The sequence below is a fragment of the Acomys minous genome, assembly GCF_964271855.1.
Source record: "Acomys minous genome assembly, chromosome: 11".
Lineage (NCBI taxonomy): Eukaryota > Metazoa > Chordata > Mammalia > Rodentia > Muridae > Acomys > Acomys minous.
This window is the reverse complement of record NC_140492.1, coordinates 46590575-46614597: the sequence shown is the minus strand read 5'-3', so window position 1 is coordinate 46614597 and position 24023 is coordinate 46590575. Positions and strand designations below refer to the sequence as shown.

Here is a 24023-nt window from a genome sequence, read left to right as displayed (position 1 = left end):
TTTGCCTACATTCGTGTCCGGGTGCCATGTACACCAGGCAGTCCCTAGAGACCAGATGAGGCCATAGGATCTCTGAGAACTGGAGTTGTAAATGCAGTAAGAGTAATATCAGTGGAGACAGAGTAATCCACTATGTGAGAGCTAGTTATCACACCCAGCTCCTCTGGAAGAACAGTGTGTCCTAACTGCTAAGCCATCTTCCCTAAACCTGAAGGAGTTTTCTTTTTTTAATCACAAGTATAAGGAGGAATTGATTGACTTTAGAAAAACATAGATTAAATGCGGTTCGTTAACTGTTTTTCAGTCTTTCATGTGACTTTATTTTCTCCTTTCAACCATAATATGCTATCCAAATGTTGTCTTCACTGGTGGGCCTGTGAACACAGGCCTATCCATTCCACTTATAGGCGAGGCAAATGCCGCTTCTTGAAATGGTCCCGCTATGGACCCTCTGGTCATCCAACCCGAGTCATGCCTTTGCCTGGCTTTATCTCCACTGTATTGTGAGGCCACTTCACTGAATCTCATTCCATCCTTTAACTCTTCCCTGGCGTTCATGATTTTGCCATGCTTTCCACATAGAGTGTGTCTGACCTTTAAGGCATTGCCACCACATTTAGGGCCTTGAGACTTCTTGTCCGCACTGTCAGTCCCAGAGGCCGCACCTCCTTTCCTCCCTTTCCAGAACCACTTTTCCCCTTTGGCAGCATCTCTTAAGCTTGCCGTTGAATTCTCCCAGTTCATTAATTTTTGAGCCTGGAATATTTCTTGTGAGTTTTCTAGACACAATATTAAGGTTTAGGAAAATCATCAGATTAACAGAATAACCAAATTGTTCTTGCTCACCATGCAAAATCAGTCTGAACCCTTCAGAGGACATCATCGTTTGGTGCCCTTTTCATATTCCCAACTTTGGTGTCTTGGTGTTGATCGTCACGTTTCTGTCTGTCATGAACATTTCATCCAAAAGGCAGATGTTTCAGGCCAAGTGTCCTGCACTCATGGAAACCTCTCAGCTATTGTGCCAACTCCTGACATTCTCTCATTTTCAAGCTTCCTCATATCAACCTTTCTACAATTGGGGAGTCCTAGGGGAACTTTCATGATATGCTCCCTTCCCTGATGTTAGCAGCAGCAAGGCTCTGGTCACTACGTTTCATGGGCCATGCCCCTTCAATGAAACAATGGTTTTGTTCCTTACTATAGTTGCAGATATGGAGAAATGGACATGATGTAGTGTATACAAAATTGGCAGAAATGTCAACCTTACGTGTCTATCTGACTGCTCTTCGACAATAAACATCATCTCCTAAAATAGCCCTCTGGGAAGATGAACTAAGGGGCTGGAAGACAAATGCCCACATGTTTTTCTCTGAGGGATGGTTTTACAGAGCTTATATAAGCCAAAGCCGGTAGTCAAACCCAGCTCATGCCTATGCTTATGAATAAAGTATTTTTGATATAGTCATATTAATTGGCTCTATGCAGTCTATAACAGCCTTTGTGTTGTAGTCCTGAGTTGAATAATTATGACAAAGGTAATATTACCCATAAAATTTAAAATATTGAATGCTTCAATGCTTTATAGATAAAGGGCCAGTTTCTGGAATTAAAGATATTGATTATGTTCAGTCCCAGATTTCTACAATGTAAGGCATTTATTTTTTTCACTGAAGGCCATTTTTGTCTTAGAATAATATTCTGCTGTATTTAGCAAACAAATATCTTTGGAAGCTGAGAGGGCCAGCCTACCAGTACACTTTGGAGGTTTTACTATGAGATTTGCATACTAGGAAGAGCTCTTTGCTCCATGTCCAGATCCAACCTGTATTTCAACATGAAATCTGAGCTCGTAAAACATCTGTCTGGCTCCAGACTGGGCTGAAAAGTAGAAACACTGTCTTGGTCAAAATAAAAGTCAGCCTGTTGAAAAGATGTGGTTACAGCCTAAGAGGTGAAAGTAACTTCCCAATGCTCTGGTGTAGAACCCAGTAGGGTTACATCATGCACATTTCCCATCACTTCATATGCTGCAGTGTTGGAAGACTGAGCCCTGGCCCTAAGCAACTTCATCCCCTCTGAAGACTCTACTGTCTGATGTCACTCTATGGCAGGCTACAGAGCTCTCAGAATCACTTCAGGCACAGCAGGTCTGGCTCACAGGAAGAGCTGAGTCAGTTCTGAGGCTCCCTGTGAATAGGTAGCAGTGTATGAACCCTTATCTGCTCCACCTCAGAAAGGAGCCAAATCCTAGGGCATGTTGGATCCTATCTTCCCAAACAAAGCCCACAGACCAGTGGGAGAGGTTCCCTACAGGGTCTTGTTAGAAATGTAGAAGTCAGCTCCAGATTTACCAACTTTGAATCTGCACTTTAACAAACTTTCTGGGTGATTTATATGCATATTAAATTCTCTATTTATGCTTTCAGAAACCCTGGGAGCAGTCAAAAGCATGAAGCTTGCCTCACTGATGGAAGTCATGAGGCAAAAAATATTTGTCTAGAACCTTCCATTTTAATGCATAGTGTTCCTCTTCTCTCTGCTATAGGGATATCATTTTTGGCTTTCTCCATATCCTCAAATAATACATGAGCAGAGTTATGTGTTAAGAACACATACAGCACAGACAAAGAGGCACACACACACACACACACACACACACACACACACACACACACACACACACACACACACAATGTTCATCAACCTTCAACTCTATCATGGAGGCTTTGACCTCAACATTTCTAACTGGTATTGAATACTGATCAATGTTAATAACAGCAAGGATTTTTTCAAAACCAGAGGGATTTTATAATCAGATTTTAGATTAAAAGCACCTGAGTCTTATGTCATGAGAGAACCCACCCCTGACACTATTAATAATATTCTGCTGTACTTGCAGACAGGAGGCTAGCATAACTGTCATCTGAGTGGCTTCACCCAGCACTGATGAAAACAGGTTCAGAGAGCCCCGCAGCCAAACATTAGCTCAGGACATTTTATAGAAGAGGGGGAGGAAGGATTGAAAGAGCCAGAGAGGTCAAGGATTCCACAAGAAAACCTACAGATTCAACTAACCTGGGCTCATAGGGGCTCACAGAGACTGAACTGCCAACCAGAGAGCATGCATGAGACTGACCTACGGATATGTAACAGATGTGCAGCTTGGTGTTCATATGAGTCTCCTAACAACTGGAGCAGGGGCTGTCTCTGACTCTGTTGACTGCCTTTGGAGCCCTTTCCCCTAACCGGACGACCTTGTTTAGCCTCAATAGAAGATGCACCCAGTCCTGCTATAACTTGAAATGCCATGGTATGTTGACATCCATGGAAGGTCTCCTCTAGGTAAGATTTTTGGAACTCTTGGGAGGTGGAGCCTCGCTGCAGAAAGTCCATCACTCTAGGGAGAGGCTGTTGAGGGTTTACAGCCTCACTCTACTTACTGCGCTATCTGGTTCTCCCTTCCCTTCCCACTCTCTCTGCTTTCTGTGTGTTGCCTTGCTGTGATGAACCAGCTTCCTGCTCCTGCAGACATGCCATGCCTTGCCCTCCACTGATGCTCTCTAGGCATCTAAAACTGTACCAAAACAAACTCGTTCCCTCCTCAGTTGTTTTTGGTCACAGCATTTTATTAAAGCAACAAAAAAAAGTAATCAATACACTTGGCAAAGCAGTGACTCTTGTGACAGGCGTCAGGGGAGTGCTCTGGAGTTCAGAAAGCATCCAGTAGGATGACCACAGACAGCATGTCTGCCAGGCATTGCTAGAGGGGGCTATAATCAGGATATAAAGCAAATAAACTAATCATAAAGAAACTTAATATAAAAAAGAAAATTTGTGAGAAAGCATGCTTATGCCTGCTGTTAAAGCAAGAAGGGTAACTGAAATGTCTGATCAAAATCTTCCAGCCTTGCTGTTACTGTATTTAATGAGCAGCACAAGCCTTATAGCTATCCAGGCAATATTATTAGTGACCTGATGACAGTATTTCTTTCTTATAGATGTAGACAAATCACTGGAGACAACTACTTATATTTGTCCTTGAAAATGCTTCCTAGCATAAGGTATTTTAAAAATAGACACAAATGTGAAAGCATCTTCCTGTTGTGTATTATATATTGGCATTTCATTATCTTTTGGCTGGACTATATTCTTCCTGATATGAACTGTGAACTTAATAAATAAAATTTTATTTAGGAAAAAAAAAAAGAACCTGGAACACTTGATGAAGCCGGAACTCAAGGATTCTTTTGCTCTATAGAGTGTTGATTGCATCTTTAGACTAGTCCACAGCGATCTGTTCGAAGGGAACCGGAAGGAAGCTATAGTTTGGGGAAACTCCAAGATTTATTCACTTTACTATTTTGTTGTAAAGGCTAAAGGTTGACTTGGTGATTAAAATTTACCTACTTGCTCAGAGTCTAAAATTAAACAAGAAGAAGGCCTGCCCTGTAAAATTTGACTTATAGTGTGTTTGAGGTATGAAAATCAGTATTCCTTTTTAGTTTAAAAGTTTTCATTATTTTCTAATCTTGAAAGGGAGCACTGGTTTACTATCAGAAAACATTAGACTGTTTCAGAACTGAAGGTTTTAGAGTCTTTTAGCTCATGGCTTCAGACTCTGCTGAAGCTCAGGGCACATCTTTATGAGGAATGGTAAACTTCTTGTTGTTCCAAGACCACAGCCTTCCCAGTGTGTTGCCTTCTAGGAAAGAGCTATGCTTATTCTTTAGGGAGTTAGGTGAAGTAGAGAAAGGCTGTTTTCATGTAAGTCCATCACAATTTCTAAGTGAGTGGCTCCTAAATCACAGTGATTCTGTTTCATATTTAAATATATGCACACAGGTAGAGTCCTAGGGGTTACAGGCTGTGACAGCATGGGATGGCACCTGCTTCTCAGTAGCAGGGAAAGGTTGTGTGTTAAGATATATAGCCCTTCATCTAAAGGACCAGTAGCCAAGCAATGTCTCTGTAAGGACTCTGTCAGGGCACAGTGCAAAGTGTCCTATATAAAAGGCTTCCTATATAAATTTCTATAGTGTTATGAGTATGTTATAGATAACATCTATGAAGGTGGGATAACAGTTCGAGAGGCCAATAGCTCTACAGTGCTGTAATAATGATTTACAGATCTGTTTGGTTTTGTCTAAGTACTACTAAATATGCACATTTGATAGTCATCCTTACAGCCTTCCTGAAACAGGCATATTTGTTGTCACCACATTTGCTGAGACACTTGTCATTTTTTACATAGTAAACTCTCAATTATTTCATGTGATTCACGGCAATAAATCTTTCAGTTATTGGACATTTTTAATAACTGGAGTGGCTGAATATATCAATTTTTCTAGTCATAATCCTCTCTATGTAGATATTATGCTTCAGACTAGGGCAGTGAAGTTATTATGACATGCAAGCTTTACCCATTTCTAAAGAGTGAAATTATACATGCTGTGACTAATAAATATTTTCATTTTTTATACTTATTTATTTGAGTGCTTGTTTGTTCATATGTGTGTGTCTGAGCACCTATGTCATAGCGCACATGTGATCAGAGGACAACTTTCCATAGTGGAGTCTGTTCTATCGTTACACCACGTGGGGTCTGAGGATGGGACTTAGCTGTCAGGCTTGACAGGAGGTACCTCTACCGCGTGGTCATTCCCCAGCCCTAAATATTTTTAATGACTCAGGAATTTTAAGAAGGTTTCAATCTCAATTAATCATGAGTTGTATTATTAATTTGCACTGGATTATAAGTGAACCAGAATGCTAGTTGATTAAACATTATAGTTAGGCTGGGTGGTCCCTCGGGAGTCTAATTCTAGCATGTGGGAGGCTGAAGCAAGCAAATTACCAGCTTTTGCTAGATACCAAGTTCCAGGCAAGTGTGGGCAACAAGCTGAAAAACCTGTCTGGGAAAAAAAACTAAAAAAGAGTTTAAAAAATACTTTTAGGAAAGCTTTATGGAAAAAGGTATCATTTTTTATTTTTTTTATTTGAAAAAATTATTTTTAGATTCTACTCATGAATTGTTTAATATTTTGAAATTTAGCAGCCTGGGTTTATGTGGAGAGCTTTCTGGTATCATACTGGTGTGGACAAGCAGAAGTTCCATCCTTTCTAATTATGTCCTGAGTTGGTGATGCCCCTTGGTACCCTCTATTGACTTGAACAACTTACCCAAGGAAAGCGTGATGGCTTGTGATGAAGTAGTCCACATCTTATTCCTGGGGCCTGGCGACTGAGTCATACACTGAATTGTCATGTTGTTTGATTGGGCCGGTCTGCTACCATGCATCCTCGTTAAAACTGACCTCAGTTCCCGAAATCCACTTGTGCCACTTTTCTCTTCATTTGTAATGTATACTCCTGCAAGACAGATGAAAATATGATTAGTCAGTGACATTTTCTGTATCAGCCAGACAATGCTGCCAAGCCACGGCATAATAAAATTAGCCTTCACTTTGTTTTGAGATGAGGGTCTGCCAGACTGGCCTTTAACTCACGGCTCAAGCCATCCTCCCATCTTAGTAAAGCACCTACAGACTTATGCTGCAACACACACCTAGTTGATGGCAGTGTGGACTCTCTAGCAGTTAGCCTTCTGCTTCTGAGGAACAGGGCCTACTTTCAGCAGAGCTGGAGTTAACGTGAGCCCGTTGTTGCAGCTCCTGGGTGGCATTGATCCACCGTCAGGCTATAATAAGCACTCATTCTATATTTTGTTTATCACTATGGATCCAAGGTCTTGGGTTAGAGTATTCCAACTCATTAGTGCCATTTGGTAATGGTGAGATTGGTGATTTGCATTTGAACTGGTTTAAACAGAGCGAGGGCTCTTCTGTAGACTCTGGTTGTATAGTGAGGATATACCAAACATATATCAATAGTGAGTAGAACAGCTCAGTCTGAGTTTGAACGTCCCACTTTTGTGCTGGTCTGTGTATATTGGCTTCTTAAATTTAAGAAACGGCATGTGGGTGTGGTCCTTGTAGAGTGAAGGCAGAGGCTGTTCAACGAATTGGACCTCTCCTTTCCTGTAAATGTAATGGATGATGTGTATTCAAATTCTGATACCATATCGTATTCTTTTCCTGAAATAAGTTATATGTTGATAAGCATTTTCAGATTTGGTCACAGGAGTCTTCTCTAGAGTCCTTTAACTATCACTGTTGGGATAGCTTCCAAATTGCATGTATTGTAGCAATAAATTGCTATAAAAGCCATCTGTCCCTACAGGACAGATCATTCTGAACTCTCACAGGGTCTTTATATGAAAGGTTGTTTGTTTCTGTTGAGACTTGCTCTGGTGTTTCTCTGATTGGCCTCAAACTCATTATGTAGCCAAGCATGCCCTTGAACTCTTGATCTCCTTCCTTTACCTCCCAAAATGCCAGGATTGCAGGCTTGTGCCAATATGCTTGGCTCACATGAACGTTTCTGGCTGCTAGTTCTGAAATGACTATTTGGAAAAGTATTGGCTGAATCCAGTTGTGTGCTGGTGGAATTCTGATCACACTGTCTGGCCTCTTATTTGAGAATGTAATGGGCATATCCTATCTGGGTGCTTTATTTATGGAGCATTTACTTAACAGGAAAATATACTTACCGTAAGTTTTAACACATAATTTTAGGATTGTTTTGTGCTATCAGTGGAATAAACTGCTTTTAAAGTGAGCCCATTAACTCATCAAGGGATCAATAAAATCATCCCGCAGCAGAAGCTCTTAATTGTAGAAATTAAAAGAAATAACGGAGCAAGAGCTCTGTGATTCAGTTATTGCTCAATGTGCTGGAAGAATGAGTCAGTGGACGGCCTGCTGTCCAGGCTTGGATGCCTGAAATTGTCTCCGTGTATATTCCAGGCCCAGGAATTTAATCCTCTCAGTGGACATTTTCCTTGTGAAGGGACTAACTCCATTATGTCCATCTCTACTGCCACACAAATATCTGCTGCCCCAGATATTTACAGGAAACTGTGGAAATTATTATCACTTGATTTAAAGCCGTGGTGCCAGGAAAATTGGATATAATATATTAAAACAGTAAAGAAATAGCAGAATAGATAGTAATGCTACAAAGGCAGAGAATCTTACTCTGTGAGTATTTGAATAGTTTTTGTCCTCATATAGGATATTTGTCTTTACTAACAAAAATTCAATAGTGTGTGTAGCCTGAAGAAATCAACTTTTACTGGTTTTACTCTGGAAAATGTTGCCTTCTACTCACTTGGAGGAATAAAATGAAGTATAAGAAAGTGGCACCTGAGGGGTGAGATGATGTTGTTCTTGGAACAACAATTACTTTGAAATGCCAAGATCAGTTTGGGCACCAAGGCTTCCTAATGCTTAGTGTTGCCAAATCCATCCTTGTGTCTTTGATTCCTTACCTTCTTCATCGCCTTGAAGAAACCTTCCATCAATTAACCAGGTGATGTTTGCCTTGGGGAAAACATTCTTCAGTAGGCAGGTAAATATTCTCTACAACAGACAAAAAGAGGATTATTTGCCAATTCAGAAGAAATTCATGCTCACTGTGTCTCCATTCACATGAGACAAATGAGCAAGGAATGAAGTTTGCACACAGGTCACAGAGGGGTTATTGCCTTTAGGGCCCTTAGCAAATTTGTAGCTAGAATCCTGGGTCAATTTAGGAATATAAGGCTATTCTAATGTTATATGAGGTTTATGGATTCTGAAAAATGGAATTGGGATTACGTTAGTACTAAATGGAAATCAAGGTGTAGAAGGAAGGAGTTAGAATAGACATAGGCCAGAGAAAAATGTTGCCAGATTACAAAAGGCAATTGAGCCCTTACTTACATTTTGAAATAGTGTAAAATACCATCTGTAATAATGGTCATATAAGCAATTTTAAGTAAATATATAGTTTGGGGGTTTAAAATTTTTCATAATCTTTTTTTGCCTTTGGTCTTGATTCACTAGAGTAGATAGTGCATGCGTCCTGTTTATAGGTAGCAAATAGGAAAAATCAAGATGCCGTGTGATTCAAGGAATTAGAAGCCATCAATGGTCTTTCAGCCCAATGGATTCTTGGTAAAACATTTTGGTTTGAAATAAGTAACGCATGGAAAGATGTGTAGCACAGTGGTTTGGATGGGAATGGCCCCCATTGGCTTATATATTTGAATGTTTGATTCCCAGTTGGTGGACTGTTTAGGAAGGATTAGGAGGTGTGGCCTTGTTGGATGAGGTGTGTCACTGTGGGTGGGCACTGAGGTTTCAAAAGTGCACACCAGGCATATCTTGTTCTCTCTGCATGCTGCCTGTGGATAAGATCTAACCTCTCACCTACTGCCCCAGTATTATGCTTGACTGCCTTCTGCTTTGCTCCCCACCCTGATGGCTTACCATCTGAAACTGTAAACAAGAACTCCCAACCCCCCATTGACCTCCCCCACTTACTTTCTGTTATAAGTTTCCTTGGTCATGGTGTCTCTTCACAGCAAAAGAAAAGTACCTGAGACAGGTAGCTATGTTATAAAATTAAAGATATGGATGCAGGATTACTTAGGTCTTATTTTTAATACCATTTATTCTTTGGAATGTGAAGATTTTACTTCACAGCATGGTGAACATATTCAATGGTGTAGTGTGTGAGTTTTACAAATGTCTAGTCCTTGTTCTTGGAGCCTAAATGTTTCTCACAATTGTTGAATCTAATAGTACTTAACTAATAAAGGACAGTGAACTGTATGTAATGGTGGTGTGCCAATCTGCCATCTAATTACTCTTAGATAAGCCAAACCTATAAAGCCGTGATTCCAAACTCAGGGGCACCAGGAAATGTTTTTCTGATAGGTTTCTCCCCATGTGGAGCTTCCTGACCCTCAGCTCATTACAGTTAATTAGGAAAATAAAAATAAAAACTTCCAAAGGTTTGATTATTGTATCCCGGATAGCAGGTGGCAAATAGCATAGCTCTCAGTATTTCTATTCTTTTATCATTTGTTTTTTTTTTTCCTTCAGACAATGTGACAGGGTTGCAGACTTTAGGGAAATTTGGGCCTGGTGCCGTAGCTCAAGGGTAGGGTGCTTGTATGGTATACATGGTGCTCTCAATTTAATCTTCAGTAATTTTTTAAAACTGGCATTTTCTCTCCTTCTTTCTTAAAACATCAAAGTAAAAGTAGGTCCCCTAGAATATAGACTCTTATTTACAAGAAAAAAAAGAATTCAGTTTATTTAATTTACCAAGATAGGAAAATTTGATTTTTATGCTCTATTGGTCCACAGTGGAATAGAAAGACTTAGGAAATGAAATGGTAACAACAACAAACGGTTACAGTTTGTGTTAGATGCAGTGCTTCTGGCTTTCTCATGTCTCCCCTCCTCTACCATCAGGCAAGTGCTCCATGTGGTGGTGTAGTGTAGTAGTAGCACCACGGTCAAGGAACAGTTCTACTGAGACCATTGATTCACTGAAGACATCTCTACTAACTCTCAAAATGGGTGAACAGTTTGACACTTGAAATGATTCAGATGTTAAATATTTGTTTGTTTCTTTTTTCCCTGTGGTAAAACACTGACCAAAGCCCAACTTTGTGGAGGAAAGCATTTAAATCATCTTATAAGCATCAATCTGTCTTAGAGCAAAGCCTGGGCAGGAACTCAAGGCAAGAACCTCAAGGCAGGAACTATCCTCAGACTTTGTCTTCCAATATTTAGTTCAATAGTATGGGTCTTCTTCTAAAATGCTTCTAATCTCTAAAATTGAGTTCCCAGAGGGCATAATAGCTCAGTCTTAGGTGAAATGCTTCAGGGAATAGCAAGAACAGATGGTATAGTTGAGGAAGCAGTGTTGTCTTCATTTAGGACCTGGCTTGATCAAGAAGAGAAACACAGAGTAAATATCTACAGGAGCGTACATATACATGCACACAAGGGTGATTTTTTTATGGGCAGAACAGTTTGGGCCTGGGTTCTATTGTTGATGTCTTTTGGAGGGTGGCAAGGAATCCAAACCTGGGTTGCTGAGATGGCCTCTTTAGCCAAGAGGAACAAATATAAGTTGGAGATGTTGTCCTCAAATCAGGAAGAGTCTGGTGGATGATTAGGACAAGCTCATATCGACAAGCCAGAAGAAAAGAACACAGCCTTGACTTTATATGATTGCTCATTTTTGTAGCTGGGCGTACAGTTTCAAAGGAGCCTAGTGCCACCTCTTCCATATTGTATTTAACCACATCTCTAAGACCTAGTACTATAAAACACCTCCATGCAGCTCTGATTAATAATTCAAGGAGTATTTGTCTGAAAGAGTGCAAAACAGCACTAAGCCGAAATTTCCCATTCTTCCCTCACCTTCAAGACTGATGATTCTAAGACTTACAAGATCTACAAGGACACGATGATGTCACGACTGTGTGTAAAACTCATAGACTGCTAACAACCCTTAGGTTTTCCAATATTGGCTGGATAGATGAACTGCTGCACAGATGCCTGCAGCTCATCAGTTATTTCTTAAGACAAATCTTTGCTTCTGGCCCCCTGCCTACAGATGAAAAACAAACAAACATGAAACACACCAGGTTAATATGGCCTTTCAGTATGCAGCCCACTGCCACCTTTTTGGCTTGCTGGCTTCCCAAATAAATCTTTTTCCTTGCTCCATTACTACTGTCTTTTTTGAGAGGTGAGTCTTTATTGAGAGGCTAAGTAATAATTCTTCACACAGAGATGCAAGACTGAAATGTGCACATCCTGTTGACCATCTATGCATATATTCCTAGTCACTGCATCTGCGTTGAGATGACAGCTTTGCCAGCACATTTTTAAAATGTTAAGTTTTTAAATCTAGAAACAAAGACACTCATCATTGGCCTGACTCTATTTTGTCCATCTATATATTTCTGCATCTAACTTTTCCCTTCTGCTTCACTGTCTCCTGCAGTTATCTGGGATCCAAGGAGACAGTACGTAGGGCTGAACAGCTTTCTGACAAGGGAACAAGCGAGCATCATTGAGCCTTGCAGGACAGAGCAGCCCCCAACGGGATGCGTATAAAGATGGTCGGGTGCACCCTATCACAATCATCATCATCTGATTGGAAACAAATTATTCCTTTCTTGTAACAACAGTGATGGGACATTTCCAGGCTCTCTTGCAAGACCTGGCTCTGCATAGTCGTCAGCCCCAGGACACTGACCAAAACTGCTGTGTTGTTTATGCCCTCACCTTCTGACCGTGTTCTCTCTCTGATTACACTGAGAGATTATGTCAGTACTGTGACTTGAGATTCTTCCCAATGTGGCTATATTGATTATATCATTTACCTTTCACCAGTACCCTTCTATTTAATTGATGCACTGGGATGGGAACTGACCTTAGTCTATTGGGATTCCCAGGGTTTTGCTTCCCCACCCCTAAATCTACTGTAACAAAAAGGGAATAAAAAAAGAGTTTCCCAAGTTTTCAAAAAAACCAATTTCATTTGGAATTTTAACCCATCTGCCCGGGATTGGCTTTTAGCTTTTATATAATTTGCACTGTGACTTTTCTCTCTTTTTTTCTATGTATAGGGTAATCTTTTCCTTTCCGTGGGCATTATCTTTAAAAATGTTCCTGTCTCCTCTTGGTAGCATTTGCTTCCTCAATTTAAATACAAATGTGAATATATATTTTCCATAAGTGGTGATTATCTATTGAGAATACAAGCCAAGAACATTTCAGCCTTTCCAACTCTAGTTACATAATATAATAAAAACATTCCAAAATCTATGTCTTATTTTGATGTTGTTCTTTGGATTTTCAGTTAACTTTCACTAAATATCTCCCTTTCTGTGAATTCATTGGCTTTCTGATGACCACATTCATAGCAACAATAGACTTTAGCTAAATATGAAACTTTATAATCCTACAATTGAGAAGATACTGAAATCACAGATGTCTCTGCATTTGGGGGGAGGCCATATTTCTATTCTCCCCAATTTGTCTTACATTGTTCTTTGGTCAAGAAGCTAGGCAACTCATGCAAGAGAGGGTAGAGGAACTTTAATCCAGCCACATGGTTGCTTTGATCACATAGAAAGACCTTCTAGATCTGTGTGATTCAGTTGGAATAAAGACACACCATACACTTTTAGCTGGAATGCAGACATACTCTTAGTATTCACCTTTAAACCAAACTGTGTAGGTAAGGTTAGTACATAGAAGAAAGCTGCCATGTTTGAAAGTGGTGTCTTATTGAGAGGCAGACAAAGTGACAAATGAGAGAAATATTTGACAGAATGCAAGATGCCCAATTCTCACAATTACAGAAAGCAGAGAGGAGACTTAAGAGAGAGCAGCACAGAGGAAGAGAGAGAGAGAGAGAGAGAGAGAGAGAGAGAGAGAGAGAGAGAGAGAGAGAGAGGAGGCAGTTTTATGGGAGAGCTTTACAAAGAAGTTGAAGAGAGAACCAGCTTGACACAGGTGAAGACGGAACAAGCAAGAGAATGAGAAGGAGCCAGAAGATTAGAACAGATTGCTAGGGTTAGTTCTAGGCCAAGCAGACTATTCCATAAGAAACTGAGAGAAGCCAGTTTGAATCAATCAGCTTAGAGAGGAGTTTGAGCCAGAACAGCTGAATTCAACCAGGTAGCCAGAGTTAAGAAAGAGCTAGAAAGGCTGAGCTTATTCAGCAGTAAGTTTCAGAGGGTAAAACCATTCTAGGCCTAAATTAGATTGTATGGAGGCTAGAAGCTCCCAAGACTAGGCTGAGGTTAGTAGACAGAGGCAAGGAAGCCTCCTGGACAACGACTGGGTCAGGTGAATAAAAGTTACATTTATGGAAGAGAAGATAACTAAGGCACCTCCAGGATTCCATCTATTGGTCTTCTGCATCGTCATTTCCAGACATCTTTTTCTGGTGGAGGAGGTAGACATGGCATTTGAGTTTGAGTGTTCCAGAAAACCACACAAGCAGAGGCACACCTCTTACACACAAAGATCTCCTGGAGGTGGGAGGGGATTAAACCCAGAAGTGTCCTCCAGCTGGGATCAGGAATGAGCCATTCACCAACCAAGGTGTGAAGGAGTATGTTCACAAAGCACCAGAAAGATAAGTAACGGGTTTGGAGCCTTTGCTGCCTATAAAACTGCCTGCTGTGGCTGTGTGGAGGGCAGAGGATTTCCAAACTGTTGAGGGCTGCAAGCTGCATGAATACATTTCTCTCTCTCTCTTTTTTTTTTAAAGATTTATTTATTTATTATTATGTATACAGAGCTCTGTCTACATGTACACCTGCAGGCCAGAGGAAGGTATCAGATCACATTATAGATGGTTGTGAGCCACCATGTGGTTGCTGGGAATTGAACTCCTGACCTCTGGAAGAGCAGTCAGTGCTCTTAACCACTGAGCCATCTCTCCCGCCCTGAGAAAGAGAGAAATCAGACGGTTCTTAAGGCGCAATGTAATTTTATTTATTTTTCCGTATTTGAAATGGGATAAATGAGTAAAACTCGTGTTGTAAAGGTGCTTGGGGAAAATTTGGCTGTGTGTCAGCTTTGCAGGCCATTGAGCCAAGAAAGGAGATGTACAGTAAGCTGCCGGCAGAAGACAAATGGGCAGGTCCAGTGTGAGGAGCCATATCCTTCTCCTCTTGGCCTGCCAGATGCTCCTGCTCAAAACAGCTAAGTTTGGTGTTGAGATTTCATAGAATACCTCAGAGAGACCTCTCCAGGGTCAAACACGTGCTGGGATCTCTCTTACTTATATCTCAGCTTTCAGTCTTGAGACTGCACACTGAAGCAATTCTTAGGAAGCAAGAATCTCCCCCCATAAACATGTCTGTGTTCCTTTCACCTCCCTACCTGTGAGCATCCTGAACAGCATCAGAATGGAGGCTGTTCCTCCTGCCTCTAAAATACAGGCAGTGGTAGAGAGTCACAGAGGCAGGAAAACCTAGAAAAGCTGCATGTTTGAGTCCTTAAAAGTACTTGTTGTAATGGGTGTCTGAGAACACTGGGTGCACTCAAGTGAGGTGCACTTGTTGGGCAGGATACGTCTCTTAGTGGGAATCTGTTTGTTAAGGGAAGACCAGTAAGTATCTGGGGAAGAGAACAAATGAGCAAGTTGCCTATTTTGCTAGGACTTATCCCAGTATTCCTGTAAAGCAGAAAATTGAAAACAGGTGCAGCCAGCTTTAGACCATAATTATGAATCCCTGGTCCCTTCCCAACCATCCACCATCCTTATTGATCAACTAAGACATTTTGTACATGTCTAGGCACACTCTAAAGACACCCGTGGAAGAGACACGATGAGGCCAGAAGAGGATGAAGAGAAGATTAGAACTGGATGCTGCCAAACATAGTTTCAGAGAAGTACGAGGTCAGTAAGGCCAATAGTCCAGAACAAGGGCACCTATATTTCTAAGGCCTATTTCTAAGAAGTGTTCCAACTTGGTCCCTGCTGGCACTTGGGCCCCATCCAAAACAATATGTTACCTGTCACCTGAGTGATGTTCCTAAAACTCACTGTGGGAGGGGTGAGTCAACGCCTGAAAGGTGTCCATCATGGCACATGCTTGCCCACACTGACACATACATGTCACACACACACACACACACACACACACACACACACACACAGCAATTAAAATAAAAAATCAAAGAAGAAAAATGCTGTGATTTGCTCGTAGAAATTAAAATTTTTAATCTAATTCCACATTAAAGAATAATTGAGAAAGAGAAAAATAAAGAAGGGAGGTCGTATAAGAAGCAACAAAGGAGCAAAAATTATAAAGGAAAAAACGCTGGAGAGAAATGTGGAGAGAGGGAAGAGAAATGGCACTATAAGAAAGTTTCATAAAGAACAAAGAAAGCAACCGTGATTGCCAGGGCGACTAAAGGAACGAGGGTATCATCGTGGGTCTGAAAGGCACAATTTAAATGAGTTGACTTTGTTTCATGCCCAGAGACCAGACATTCATTTGAGAAGCTTGTTTTAAATTTTCCTTGTGTCTCTAAAATCCAAGCTGCATGGCAATCCATTGCTCTCTGATATTTTATTAAAAGGCTCATCTTTACATGTTGAGAGATGCTTTGTTAAAAAAAAAAAAAAAAAGGAAGAAAGGAAGGAAGGAAGAAAAAAAGAGACTCTAATAGTCCACATGGAGCAAAACTTTCCTGCCCTGCTGAAGCTATGTCTAAAATGTTAACTCAGGTAAAGAATAGTCATACTGGATGTGACTGTGGCCTCTGCGCTGGGGCTGCCTGTTATTTGAGATGATTCTTCCAGTGCCTTTCCTTCCTCCCCCCCCCACCTTTGATGAGTTGGTTAGTCCTCCCTGTCAACTTTTCGGGATTCAGGATCTCACAGGAGACGTGCCTTGGCTGTGTCTATAAGGGTATTTCTGAAGAGGTTTCATTAAAGAGGGAAGACATGTCCTGAACAGGAATGGCAGCATCTGCTCTAAGGTCCAGACTGAATAAAAAGGAGCTGGCCTAACATCTGTAATCCCAGCGTTCTTGAAGTAGAGGCAGCAGGGTGTTGAGTTTAGGCCCACCCTTGCCTTCATAGTATGCTTGAGGCCAGCTTGTGATGTTTGAGACTCAAGAAATAGGGGAGAGGGACAAATTGAGCATCAATATTTATCTTTCTCATTGTGAGCACAGTGTGCCCAGCCACTTCACATTCCTGCACCGTGGTTTTTGGAGAAAATGACTCTATTCCCCCTCTTACATGGGAGTACAGTCCCCCCTTGAGCTATTTCTGTCAGGTATTTTGTTATAATAATGAGAAATGCAGCAAATATAAGCGGAGCAGAGAGTACGAGAGAGAGGAAGGGAAGACAGTGTCTGCCAATTGCACTGCTAATAGGTGTTCTAGAATCAGCCTTCCTGAAGGTGATGGAGACACTGGTTTAAAACAGTGGTTCTCAACCTATAGGTCATGGCCCCTTTGGGGGATGTCAAATGACCCTTTCACAGGGGTCACCTAAGTCTATTGGAAAACATAGATGTTTAAGACTCATAACACTAGCAACAAAAGTAATTCTATGGTTGGCGGTCACCACAACATGAATACTGTACTCAAGGGTCATAGCATGTGGAAGGTGGAGAACCCACGTTGTAAAAGATCCTGTGTCCACCACCCTCAGGTCCTTTCCAGCATGGGTCACTCTTCCTGACTTATCAAGCCGTGATGGGAAAGAGACCTACTTTCCCAATTAGCTGCCTGAGGAAAAAACAGAAGTCTAAACACAACACTTGGGGAAACTCAGGCTACCTTACAGCCCTACAATACTCATCCACATCCCCTCCCCCTTGAAAAGTTGAAACTTTCCTTCCTGTGTGGATTCCTCACAAGGCTAAGCCCCATTTTCAGGGCTGTGTCTGTCTGTCTGGGCTGAAGCCTAAGACATCCAAAGGCATGGACAATAATAGCTACAGAAAGTCATGTGCCCAGACAATTGGAGCCAGAGCCACCTTGGGACTCAAAAAGAAATTGTCACACATAGTATCTTTAAGACATCTTAAAAATAGATGAATAAATCACATGCACAAGACTTAAGAGAGTTGAAGAATGTATAAAGATTCAAGCCTTGTCCAACTCAAATTAAATAAACACAAGTAATTGAATTCTGCAAAAAGCCACCAGAGTTCCGCTAAAGTCAGACCTCCAACTGCCACATTCATTTTATTTTCGGGTTATGTTATGTTTTCTGTGACTCTTGTTAATGTAGCTTCTCTTCCTCTCTAGATATCATAACTTTAAGTTATGTCTATTTTCTGTGTTTTTGTGCATGGTCATTTGATTTAGGCATTATTTTTCTACATTTTATTAAAATAATACAAGAATGGAATGACAAGAACGAGGCTCATGGAGGTCACCAGGTTAAAGCAAAAACCACAAGCATAAAGGACACGCTGTGGCTTTTGAAAGCTCAAATTGCTCAGTAAACTCTGGGGATTCCATGCATGTCCCTTGCCTTGCTGTATTAGCAGCTGTGAACTGTGGGACTGTTTGGCCTGGCGCTTTCTAGTTTCATGCAAAAATCTGCTGCATGGAGGGATGCCCTCCCTTAGCTGCAGGAGCAAATCTGATGAAGTCATGCAGATTGCTGCATGGACGGACTACCTCTCTCAGCTACAGGAGTAAATATGGATGCTCTGTGGCAGGCCTGATGAAGTGGTGTCCTCAGGGACACACAAGATCATGATGTACACAGGTAGACTGTTTTCTATGGCTTTCACTAGTATATCCAATTTTGAGAGGTATCATGGTTAGAATAATTCTGCATCTTGTTTGTTGGATATGAAAGTTACACTGTCACAAACTTTGTAGATTTAACCAATAACACTGGATCACAGCTCATAGCAAACTGAGGCCCCAGCAAAAATTTTTCTCCATGGGCTGTTAATCTTGGGCCTTCAGTACATGGATTGATGGTTTAGTTCCTTTCTAGGGAATTAGAGGATAGAGAACTACTATGTGGCTGCCAAGTGACCTCATTTGGTCACTCCATGATCCTTCCGAGGTTGGAATCAGTGCCCACTTCCACGGAGAACAAAGATAAGGAAGTAAGGCTCTAGTTCCTCACGTTATTGGATGGAGAAGTCAAACCCAGTTCTACCAGATTCTACAATATGCCCTAGTGTTTTCCGTTCTTTATCTCATTTTTGTGTCCTAGACCTGATCACAGAGTTACATGAAGGCACAAACAGAGGAAGGGATTGATGAAGTGGAGTGACACAGATACGTTAGTAGGGGAAATTATACCTGAGATGTCTACTGTGCGCCAGGGACTCTGGAACTGTGCATAAATTTAATTCTCCCAGGGATCTATGAAATATTCATTATCCCAAAGTTTCAGAGATTAGCACATGGAGGCTCATGGCGGTTAACAACTTGATGCAGATATATAACTAGTAACAGTTGGATGTACTTCAATATATGTGATATCAAATAGAGGTACCACTTTCTCTCACTGTGCCATCTTTTCTGGATGTATGCTTACATGCACTCCAGCTCAGCCCCTTGGTAGTTACTCAGCCAAATGTTCAGGGCTTCCAGGCTTTAATTTCTCATCTAGAAAAATAACAGATGCTCTATTTTGGAGCCTGGCTGAAAGCAAAACAAAAGTATAGCAAAATGCTTGGAAGAGTTAGTGAGTTGTTAAAGGTACAGCACCAAGCCTAGGAAATTAGAACGAGGACTAATGATATTTTTGCAAGGTTTTCAAGCATCTTCAGACAGGCCATGGGTACATGGGGTTGGAGACAGATGGATAGCACTGATTTCTCAGGGAAGAATGTGTGTCCCTTTGTTTCCCTGGTCAGCATCTAGGTGTGCATGTGCACTGAAGAGGAGGATGTGATCAAAGTTGGGGGACCAGACTCCATGTCAGAAATACCCACTACCCCCCGTATGTGGGACCCACAAGAAGACTGTATTGCCTATCTACTACATCTGAGCAGATACTTGGGTAATATGTGTTTAGTGTCATTCAGAATAACTGTACAGAATTTGAGTCATGGTTTATATCTAGTGATGGAATTAAATGGCTGATATCCAGGAGGATTAAAAATCATAATACTCACAAGGTGACCGGCAGCTAAATATAATTGCTTCATAGTTTGCTCATACCATGTAACAGAAAATGCATGAGAACATTTATTTTACTTGAGGTTTTGAGAAGCTTACATGAAGTTACAAGGCCACAACACAACAAATTAACACAGGTAACAAGTGTTGCAGGGCATGGCAGCACATGCCTTTAATCCCAGCCCTTGGGAGGCAGAGGCAGTTCCAGGCCAGCCTAGTTTACAAAGTGAGTTCCAGGGCAGCAAGAGCTACACAGAGAAAATGTGTATCTAAAAACCAAACCAAACCAACTGAACTATATGCAGGAAGAACAATGCTAGCAGCGGCAATATTTATTGACCTTTTGCCACAAGCCACACACTCTTAAGAGTTACTCATTCATTGATTTCATTATTAAAACCACAACAAGCAGATATTGTTATTGGACATGTCACATAAATGGAGAACCAACTACAGAGATATGAAGTAATTTGTCCCATGTCCCAGCCAGCCAGGAAGTGTGTCTAAATCTGCTGACTGGAGGCCGAGAGCTACTCTGAGGGGGTGAACTCAGAGCACCCTGTTCTATGTTCCCTCTTCTGCCCTTCGTCTTATTTCTGGGGGTGGTGGTAGGGGTGGATAGGCAGATCTTGGAGCAGAGCAGGAGAGTGAGTACCTCTTCTCAAAGCCACAGGAAAGAGAACCCCAGAGCACAACAAATTAAACGTCAGCAGAGCAGAAGTCTTTCTTCATCCAGGATTCACACTGTTTTTTGTCCCGCTTTTCCTCAGTGTTTATCACAGAGACACTTAAACAATTGAAACACATCCCTCACACCCAGGAAAGTAAGGCCTAAGGATGCAGCTTCACCTCTTCTGAGAACACTAGTCCAAACAAGGATTTCTGTTCTGTTCCAAATCATGCCAGCTTGCCTTCCATTACAGCAGCACTTAACTGGCCAAGGGCCAAGGGCCAAGGAATAAGTCTTTTGAGATAAGATTCCTGGCAACTGTGCAACCTGACATGGCTTAGGATGTAATATGACAGATTTTTTTTTCAAAGGATTTGATGTGACTCACCTCGCCTAAGACATCCATGGTGGTGGTTTCCATGATCATGGGGCTTTCTGGCTTAGCTTAAAGGCAAATAAAACACAGTTAGTGGCATTGAAGTCTATCCTATTTGCTAGTGCTTGTAGTGTGTGTGTGTGTGTGTGTGTGTGTGTGTGTGTGTGTGTGTGTGTGTGGTTTGTGTGTGTGTGTGTATGTGTGTGGTGTGTGTAGGGATGTGGTGTGTGTATGTCTTGTGTGTGTGGTATGTGTGTGTGATGTGTGTAGGGGTGTGGTGTGTGTGTGTGTGTTATGTGTATGTATGTGTCGTGTGTGTGTATTGTGGTGTGTGCATGTGTGTGGTGTGTGTCATGTGTGTATGTGTGTGTCGTGTGTGTGTGTGGTGTGTGTGTGTTTTGTGTGTGTGTGTGCTCACGTGTACGTGTGTGTATGTTGTGGGGGTGGAATGGAGAGAGACAAGAAGGATCCTAAGCATCCAAAGGCCAAGGAAATGCATTCGTTCCAGGACCCTGAAGGGAACCAGAGAAACACCTGATATGTGTTTGGTTTGCTTGACGTTAACAACTATCAGGAGAGGCTTTGTTGTCATGCTAAATCGAAAATTCCTCAAAGTCCTCATTCCCAGCACTGTGTCCTCGGACACTGGGGGAGCAAAGCGACTTCAGGTACGTTCTCAGCACAGCAGCACACAGAACCGTCTATGAAACAGTAGAAAGACTTGGGATTCTCTGTCCCAAGTGGTTTGGGGGTCTGGTTAGCATTGATTTCTATTCACTGAAGGCTGCTGCTCGGCATACTCATGGCCTCCTGCCTCACGACTCACTGAGAATGTGAGAGAAACGTGGAAGGAGATGAGAAATCAGATGGGAAATCAGTGGGTAAATATCTAGGTGTCATCATACTTCGTTTGACACATCGCATGCGTGTGCTTTTTTATTTAAATACGATCCATTTAATATCAATTCATAGACATGCATGCATGCACATGGGGTCACGAGGGCCATAATGTGCCTATAACGAAAGATCAGAGGACAACATTTGGAAGTTTGAATCTCTCTTCCCACCTTGCACTCTGGGAACCAAACTTGGCTCACTGGGCAAGTGTGCAAGTGCATTTTTTCCATTGCACCACCTCACAGGCCTCTGACATGCATCTGGTGCCAGAGTTCAGAGCTCTCAGCAAATCTGATCTCTAGCTGGGTGGTGGTGGTGCACGCCTTTAATCCTAGCACTTGAGAGGCAGAGGCAGGTGGATCGCTGTGAGTTCGAGGCCAGCCTAGTCTACGGAGGAGTCTAGGACAGCCAAGGCTACACAGAGAAACCCCTGTCTCAAAAAACAACAACAACAACAACAACAACAAAAACAAAAAACAAACAAACAAAAAAACCCCCCAAAAAACCAAAAAACCAAACCAAAACATAACAAAACAAAACAAAAATCCCCTGAGTTCTTATAAGAAACAAATTCAAGAGAATGAAGGCCCTGAAAGAACTTAGGAGGCACAGGGGTAGTCATGAGAAAGTCTATGAGCTCAAAAATAGTCAAAATGTCAGGTTCTGAATGGGCAAGAGCAAGCAAAGCCTAGGTAGCAAGTTGCGGGTGAACTCTCTGGTCCCTAACCCTGTAGATCATAAAAATCAAGCACTGATGGCTTGGCAGAAAATTAAGTGTTATATATAGTGCATAGTGGATGGATTGGCGACACATTCAGTACTTACTTAAAGTTTTCCTATTTTGTTTTTGCCCTATTTGAGGTAGGGAAACACTAATAAGTGAAAAGCAGGTTCTATTTTTTTTTCTTTCTGTATTCATTTATTTATTTGAAAGGGTTTCACTCTGGGTTCAAACTTACACTCCTCCAAAATCAGTTGCCCAAATCTACAACCTAAATAAATATACATATCAGAGGTATGGCAAAATCTTGCACAAACCTATTTTGCAGCTGGTAGACTGTCTATAAACTCAGTATATCTGCTAAGGAATTGCATTAAGCAGTAGAAACTTAATTGCAACATAAGCAAGCAGACTTCTCTATTTCTGAGCACATTCCAAAAGAAGTTTAAAGAAGAGAGAAAAATGTCCAGAGAGATGTAGGAGCAAAGGAAATGCTAAATGAGGGCCATAATATACATGCCTTCCAGTTAAACATGAAAAAGTCTGAGGGGGGAAAGGCCTGCAGCCATGGTTTACACGTTGGCAAGGCAAGTAGATCATGCTGTGGCACTAGGATCTCGCCTGCCTTAAAATGCATATTTCTTTGCACATCCTGGATGTCTGCCTTCATTGGCTTGCCAACAGTAAGGCCACATGAGTCAGTCCTGCATTTGTGCTAAGACAGTCACACCCTGGACATGAACAAATGGTGCTATTGATCCAAAAGCAATGAGCCGCATGATCTCAAGTCTTCATGAGACACTGTCTAGGCTTCCCAGGGGGCTGATGGTGATGGATGATAGCTACAATCCAGTCGTCCCCTGAGGAGACACAGGAGAAAGGTAGGCATACAAGGAAAGTAAGGGGAAGAGAGGAAAAAGGGGGGATGGAACAAGACAGCGAGGCACAAGGAAAAGTACTGTACATGAAACCCCACCCTAAACACATCTTGTCTCAGTTATTTCTCTCATTATAAATTATTTTGTCTTTTCTTCCACGGAGCACATCCTTTGACTCTAATGCAATGAAGGAAGGTTCTGAATAAAAACAACAAAAAAAGTATTTTTATGTTATTTTATTTTGCCTGCTCTATCATTCAGAAAGTTGAGGAGAGATCTAGTAGCTTTGGAGTTTATAAGATTTAGTTTCTCTTAGTTTACCTCACTTTCAAAACCAATTGGCTGGCCATCCACATGGCTACTTTTCTCTTTGCCCTCCTTTCGGAAGACTTAAGAAACTGCAGGTCATGGTCACACAGAAATGAAAAACTAGCCAAATCCAGAAGCTTCTGCTTAGTAATATTTCCTTGCACCAGGGAACAAAATAGAATGCTCACATTTATTTCTCTTCAAATTGCACCCCGTGGGGATCTCTACATTCTGAATGAGTTCGTGGTGGATTTCACAGCTCCGTGGCACAAGGATCAGGTCAGAGAGCCATACCTGCAGGCTCCACTGTCAGAACGCCCTGGCGGCCTCTCACCCTGATAGGCCCTGGCTGGCTGGCAGTGGGAGCCTCCTGTGGTGTCTCTGACTGTATTTATCAGCTTCTTTTTCTCATAGTGGCCTTATTGTGCTTTGCACCAGAAAATAACTCAGATAATTAGACAGCCAAGCAATTAGACTTTGGCGGTTATAATTAAAGAGATTTCCAGTACCCTTAGGAAACATCACGCCTGAAAACAAGGTAGAGGCCACCAGGCAGCTGACCTATATGTGGCTTTCTGGTGGCCTTATTCTATTAGCTGAATAATTATTCTTTAGCCT

The 24023-nt window shown here is 41.6% G+C and overlaps 2 protein-coding genes across 7 annotated transcripts in view; both read right to left on the bottom strand.

The window, feature by feature from the left end:
• The window catches only part of CD96 (CD96 molecule), a 72479-nt gene that overhangs the window by 25633 nt on the left and 22823 nt on the right, over positions 1-24023 (bottom strand). For all 6 annotated transcript variants that reach the window (XM_084801276.1, XM_084801281.1, XM_084801277.1 and 3 more), the window contains exons 5-7: positions 20613-20668; positions 8393-8483; positions 6184-6372 (exon numbers count right to left, since the gene is read on the bottom strand). In XM_084801276.1, the coding sequence (XP_084657402.1) occupies positions 6184-6372; positions 8393-8483; positions 20613-20668 (336 nt within the window). The remainder of the gene's footprint in view (positions 1-6183; positions 6373-8392; positions 8484-20612; positions 20669-24023) is intronic.
• On the bottom strand, positions 346-558 carry LOC311608689 (peptidyl-prolyl cis-trans isomerase NIMA-interacting 4-like; the record flags this gene model as incomplete). The annotated part of the gene is made up of 1 exon (XM_084801282.1): positions 346-558. The coding sequence occupies one exon, from the start codon at positions 556-558 to the stop codon at positions 346-348; it is 213 nt and encodes a 70-aa protein (XP_084657408.1).